The sequence below is a fragment of the Camelina sativa genome, chromosome 17 (genome assembly GCF_030686135.1).
Source record: "Camelina sativa cultivar CO46 ecotype springtype chromosome 17, ASM3068613v1".
Lineage (NCBI taxonomy): Eukaryota > Viridiplantae > Streptophyta > Magnoliopsida > Brassicales > Brassicaceae > Camelina > Camelina sativa.
Window position 1 is genome coordinate 28,856,639 of NC_141896.1, and position 7,238 is coordinate 28,863,876.

At 41.0% G+C, this 7,238-nt stretch overlaps 1 protein-coding gene across 1 annotated transcript; it reads left to right on the forward strand.

The window, feature by feature from the left end:
* Positions 1-6,222: 6,222 nt before the first annotated feature.
* LOC147924450 (uncharacterized) lies at positions 6,223-6,840 on the forward strand. The gene has a single exon (XM_087496782.1). The coding sequence runs from the start codon at positions 6,223-6,225 to the stop codon at positions 6,838-6,840; it is 618 nt and encodes a 205-aa protein (XP_087352908.1).
* Positions 6,841-7,238: the final 398 nt, after the last annotated feature.

Sequence of the window (7,238 nt, forward strand, 5' to 3'; positions counted from 1 at the left end):
GGAAAACACTTATTCGAAATTTTGGATAAGTGTTGTTTTTTCCGTTTATCAACTATAAGGTGTTGTTTTTTCCGTTTATGGATCTGACTGGAGGATTTGAATCTAGATATGGCGGCAGTGGACCTTGCCGTGAACCAATAGGGCGTGAAAAACCACTGACATCACTTCCGCTTCCCTCCGATTCAGATTCTGGATCTGAGACTGATTCTCATGCCTTGTTACAGGGCTTCCAGGCCTTCTTCTTAATTCTTCTCTCACGGTTCTCTCTCTCTTCTCAACGAAAAATTTATTTATTTTTATCTCGGTAATGATTATGTGAAATGGAAGTTACAAGAAACTTGGTTTCTTCATCTCTTTCGTTTCAGACTTTCAGACATATATTGCTCGAAATTGTGGAGGGTTGGCGAAATGGGTTTCGCGAAGCCACAAATTCGAAACCTCTGTTCTTGACGATCTACACCCGGTGATGCCTTCTGGCTCTTCCTTCTATGTCTTCTCCGCCATCTACTCTCCCACCAATGGCGCATCCTCCTTTCTCTCTTGTCCTCCTCTATCCAGTAACAATTCTCTCTCTCTCTCTCTCTCTCTCTCTCTCTGATAAAGAAGACTTTCGTTCAGTACAATTCAAAGAGTCACGAATTCTAGCATTAGTTTGCCCCAATAAAAGAGAAGTTATTGGGCCTCCACAGAGTACACATTCCCTTGTCTGGTTCAACAACGAAGAAAACGAAGCTAAAGACAGGAGGTGCAGTTTTTGCTTTCATCAGATATATGACGACACTGCTGGCTATTACTTACATTTTGATCTGACAGATCCTGTTTATTTCCATCGAGAGTGTATCCAGCCGATAACAAATAATCCTTATCATCCTAAACATTTGCTCCACGTTCTCATATATAGGTATTTAAACCAAAATACAATATGTTATTGTTGTTGTCGTCGCTTGACAGTGAATTTATATTGCTTTATATGCAAATTCTGCATTTGTAATCTATATATAATAGCAAACCCACTTTTGGGGTCAACTTTAATCTAACGAATGAGATTGTTTCTATTATCTATGTAACAATTTAAAATAATTAATAATCCTAACAGTTGCAAGTTTTTTTTTTCTAATAATCATGTTTCTTCGTCATACCCCCATCTTTTAAAAATCACACCTATTAAACCTTTTGTTAATGATCTCAAAAGTTGCAATATTTCGGTCCAACAATTGTGTTTCTTCGTTGTACCCCCAGCTTTCCATGCTGGCACCCATTAGTTTTCACACCTTGTTTTACACCTCTTTGTTTATATAAATTTGCAATGTTTTGATCCAACAATTGTGTTTTTTTCGTCGTACCCCTAGCTTTCAATGGTTGCACTTGTTAGTCTTCGCACCTTTTTGTTTCACACCTCTTTGTTTTCACTCTTTATTTATATATATATATACAGATTTTTATGGACTGTAAAAAGAGTTTTTGTTCTTTGAGTATTATTAATGATCTCACCCTTTGTTAATGATCTCACTCTCTCTCACTCTCTGTGCATGTATTTGTGTTTTGGTTATCTATGTTTCACATTGCTTTAAGAGTTGAGATTTGCGGTTTGAATTATGATTGTTGGGTTTGGTTATGTAAGCTAATTGATATCTAATCATTATGCGAAGTTAGGTTCATATGTTGGTTCTGATTCTAATTGGAGCTCACCTCATGTAAGTGAAATAATTTAAGTGAATGTAAGTGAAATGATCAGTTTGCAGTAAGTGAATATGTTGTAAGCAGAACACACCAATAAGGCGTCGTTGTTTTCTGCAAGAAGTGACTGGTTTTGTTGTCTGCAGTAACAGACACCAAAGTCTTCTTAACACTGTTTAAGTTGTTTCTGTTAAATCATATTTTCGATTACATTGGTGTTTGTAAGAAGAGATATTGACTTGTATGTTTTTAATGTAGGTTGTACCTTCTCATAATGGGAGGATCTTCGGTCTCAGGGGTCAAAACTACATTCGTGAGCGTGGGGAAAACTCAGCTGATGCAGTGGAAATAATCCCCTTGAACGCTAATTGACATCTCTTCAAGATCAGCTGGCAACTGTGGTTGAATTTATGAGGCAATATATGCCTGAAGGTTCCGCAAACACTTTCCCCTCTGCTCAGCCAACCTCTGCAACGGGTGCATCGGTCTCTAGCCCAGCTCAAGGCAATAACAGTGAGAACAGATATGCCAATCCCGGAGCTGCGACTGAACCTCCAGAAATGGCTGATGTTGTCCATCCCACAACTGTGCCTAATGAGTCTGATGAGCAAGAAGACGATGGCGATGTGGATGCGGAGCTTGTGGGAGGTGCCCTCTTCTGATGCACTTGATACTCCCACCTTTCTTTACTCAATCTACCTATTTAGTACTCTTTATGTTCGATCCTGGTTAAAAATTCTGTTTTTTTTCTGAATGTTCAAAACTAAGGTTTAATCAGAGCTTTTGTAATTTGTAACCACAAACTAAGGTTTTCCAATGATATTTGCAGGTATTTATGTTTCGCGCTTTATTTGTAAACGTCACCCACAAGGAAAAGAATAGTCACTTATTGTAGACAATCTAAGACTAGCACCATTGTAGCAAATAGAAGCTATTCTGTTACCAATATTCGTAGCAACTAGAAGGTAATTGTTACGCTGCATTCAAACATAATTGTGACAACCCGTCCTGCGGAACCCACTAGCCCCCCGCTAGCTGCCCCAATGGACCGTCCGTGGACCCTGCTAGCCCCCCGCTAGCCATCCCAATGGACCCCAAGCTGGCCCTGCAGGGCATCAATCCTAATCCATCACTGTGGATATCCAAATCCACCAGTAGGTTATTGGGTACGCCAGGCGTTCCTCGAACCCTGATCCCCACCCTTTAACAACCTTCCCACAGGACAAGCTGTCACCAATTGACCATATCCACAGTGATGGGTTAGGATCGATGTCCTACAGGGCCAGCTTGGGATTCGTTGGGATGGCTAGCGGGGGCTAGCAGGGTCCACAGACGGTCCGTTGGTGCAGCTAGCGGGGGGCTAGTGGGGTCCACAGGACGGGTTGTTACAATAATTGTTACTAATCTCCCACGATTATAGCATAGTAGTTGGTAACAATTTTATGACAATTGACTCTGTAGCTAACTGTCGTAAATCGACGACGACCAAAGTGTGGGTTCTTGAAGCTAATAGTTACGTATATTTCAAACACCATCTGTAACAAATACCTCCAAGTAAATGTAACATTTTGTAGCAAATAGCTACGTTTACATTAGTATATAAATTATAGCAAGTTGCGATGATTTGCTATGAAGAAAAAAATTGCTACGACCAAATAATTACTAAATTTTTTTGTCACCATTCTGTAACAAACAAATTTTAGCTACGAAAAACACTTCATAACTACAATTATTTCCGTAACAATGCAGAACATTTTTACTAGTGTGTCATTTTTAAAAACATGACGATGGCGATGGCGATTAGATCTAAAGAAGATGACGATGACGATGGCAATTAGATCTAGGGTTTAAGATGTCTTGGTTCAGTGTTCTTGAGAGATGAAGGGATGGCTTTTCGTGTGCTCTGGTTGAGTTTCGGGAATGGGGATGGATCGGAAATCGGTTCCTGGTTCGGTCTGGGTTCGATCGGACTTTGTGAGATTTTATTTCCCGAATACGAGGTCTGTTTGAGTCGGATCTTCGATGGCTGATTTTGGGTTGATTCGATGGGAGATTTTAATTGGCTTGATAGGATTCGATCTCCGTTTACAGGGAGTTTGGTTTTCTTTTCATTACCAGGTCGAGATTTCCATATCCTTCAGAATGAGGATTCGATTGAGTGGATTAAGGTGAGGATCTCATGGTATGGTATTTATGGTATTCGCTTCCGCTTCTTTCCATGGTTCTTTAGATTGAGATCAGTTGAAGATACGGCATTGGTATTTCTGGGATTTAGTTTGGTTGGTTATGGGATGTTGGAATCTGGCAGATTTTGTGAAACTTTGTACGATAGGTGGTTTGTACAAGGGGTATTTATCCGATGGAATGGTTTGTCTCTGCGGTCACTCTTTCGAACTATCATTCATACTTTATTTGGAGAGTTGCTTGTTTCTAAGAGAGGGGTGCGTCTTGTTTCTTTGGAAAGTCGTTTGTTGGGTTTTCAGTTGCTCCATTGGTGGTTAATTATATCTCAGTTATCTCTTAACAAAGGCAAAGCACCATTGGTTCATACTGAAACAGTGAGGATTGTTAACTCGGTTCTGGCTCAGCGGATACAACAATTCTCGCTGACTCTTATTGGGCGGTTGATGAATCCAAGTGTTCAACAAATGAAGTCCTTAGTGGCTAATTTGCCAAAGATTTGGAAGATGGAGGATAAGGTGGTGGGAGCAGATTTGGGGCAAGGTCTCTTTCAGTTTTAACTTTGACGCAGAGAAGGATCTTCAGTCGGTTTTGATGAACGGTCCATATCATTTTGATGGGTGGATGGTGTCTTTGGTAAAATGGGAGCCTATTATTTCCTCAATTTATCCTTCTGCAATCAACTTTTGGGTGAAGGTAATTGGTATCCCCATGCATCTTTGGGAGGTTGCGACCTTAAGAGCAATAGGTAAGAAGGTGGGCATACTTAGAGAGATTGATGAGGAGTCTGGGAGTTTTTGCGTGACTGTTAATGGATTCAATCCTCTCCTCTTCAAGATGGTTGTTCCTTTTGATACTAGGGATGAGGTTATTGTTTCTCTTGAGTATGAGAAGCTTTCAAGTTTTTGTGAGCATTGCTGTCGACTTACACATGATGTGCGAGGATGTCCAGAGTTGCATAAAGAGGCTGGCAAGCAGGTTGTGGAGCATCAAGCGGAAAAGAGGTTTGCTCAGAGACAACATTTACAGGTTAAACAAGGGGGATATAGAAACGAAGGTAGTTGGGAGAAACCAAAGAAGTATGTTAAGAGGGATCTAGATTTTCAGGTTCAGGACTCTATTGTTGGTGATGTGGTTTCTTATGGTCATCGAAATCAAGAGAGATCCCATGGTTCAGCTTGGGGTCAGAAAAGGCAGCTCACAGCAGCCGAGTCTAGTGGTTCTGGTGGTCAGCCAGGTTCACATATGCTAGGTGGTGTATCTTTGGGGCAGGTTTCTTCTCTTAATCTTAACCGGAAGGGAATGGGTCCAGTGTGGCCTAAACCTTTGTACAAGGCAAAACAAGGAGGTGTTGAGAAGCAGATCCAAGAGGAAGAGGGTGATGTTCGTCTGGCTCCAGTCTCTCAGGTTGTATCGGTTGCTGAGGGTGACACTCATATCGGGACTGCTAAAGAATTTGTTGATACTGACTTTATGGAACAGAACAATGACTTGTTGGAGGAGGGAGAGTATACCGAGGGTGGCGGCTCGGCTTTGGTTGAAACTGGCTCAGGACAGGAGGGTGTGTCTATTTCTGAGCAGGGGACCGATCCCCAGATTGATACGGATGGTAGTCCGCAAGGTACCTCTCTTTTTTCAGTTCCAGTGGATATTGCTTTGGGTCTTGTTAACAATGCCTTGGCTGATTTTAAGTTAGAGGAACTGACTATTCTTAGAGGGAGGATTAATAGGCCTATTGTTAAAAAGGGGGCTAGTGGTTCTGGGTTAGTTGCTAGGAATTTAGTTGCTAGGAATTTGGCCTCTCCGGGGAAACGTTTATTTGCTAAGGCGTTATCTAAACCTGCAGGTGCCGGGAAAACACAAAAGAGCCTAGGGAGACAAGGCAATACTTTGCGTGGTAAACTAGCGGATGGTGGTCGTCAAGTCAAGAAAGGGAAGGTGGCTCTCCCGAAACCACCGGCGAAGACGTGAAGATCCTGAGTTGGAATTGTCAGGGCATAGGGGCTGACCTGACATAGAATTATTTGGGTGATTTATGGAAACAACATCGACCAGACATTTTGTTTTTATCAGAAACCAAGAAATATTTTTCTTATTTACAAAAATTTCAGAATAAGTTTGGTTATAATAATTTGTATATTGTTGAACCCCAAGGGTCTAGGGGTGGTTTAGCATTATTTTTCATGGATGAAATAAAACTCTCTGTTCTTTATGATAGTGATTTGCATTATTGATGTTCAAGCTTTCTTTGGTCAACAATTGGTTTATTTGTCTTTTATTTATGGTGACCCTGTTCCCTAAAATCGAGAGAAGGTATGGGATAAACTATCAGGTATTGGTTCTTTTCGTGTTGATCCTTGGTTTATGATTGGTGATTTTCACGAACTGATTGGGAATCATGAGAAAAGGGGAGGTGCTGTGCGTCCTGCCTCTTCTTTTGTGCCTTTTATTTCAATGCTCCGTCATTGCGGAATGCTTGAGTTCCCATGTTATGGTGAACAATTATCATGGAGAGGTAATCGGTGTAATAATCAGGTGGTCCGTTGTCGGTTAGACCGGGCTTTGGGTAATGAGGATTGGCATGGCTGTTATCCAAATTCTAAGGTAGACTATTTGGAAATGGTTAGTTCTGATCATTGCCCAATTTTAGTAACTTGCTTAAAGTCATACACGAAACGGAATAGGCAATTTTGTTTTAACAAACGCTGGTTAGGGAGAGATGGTTTATTAGGGGCGGTCAAGTCAGGGTGGAATCGTACAAAATTTTTCCGGATTCCGGGCTTTGTGGATAAGATAAGAAGTTGTAGGAATTCGATTTCTTGGTGGCGGAAGAATAATATATGTTCTGGCCCAAAGCTTATTTCTTCCTTGAAGGCGGCTTTGCAGGAGGCGAAAATGGATGATTTGATCTCTCAGGAGGAAATTCTTGGTATAGAGAGGAAATTAAAAGAGGCGTATCGTGATGAGGAAGTATACTGGTAACAAAAAAAGTAGGAAATTTTGGTTAAGGGTTGGGGACAAAAATACTAAATTCTTTCAAGCTTCTACTAAGCAGCGGCGGGTGCGGAATAGGATTATTGGTTTGTTTGATGCAGATAACATGTGAAATGAATCGATCTCGGGCATGGAGAATATTGCTACAAAATATTTTGAGGATCTTTTTAAGCAATCAGATGTTAGGGGTATTTCAGAGATGATTCAGGAGATCACCCCACTAATTTCGGATAATATGAACAGAGATCTAACTAGGGATATTTTGGAAGCGGAAGTTCAAAAAGCTTTGTTTGCTATGCATCCGGAGAAAACTCCAGGACCCGACGGAATGACAGCTTTGTTTTTTCAACGGTTTTGGTCCTCCTTAAAAGGAGATTTGGTGGCCT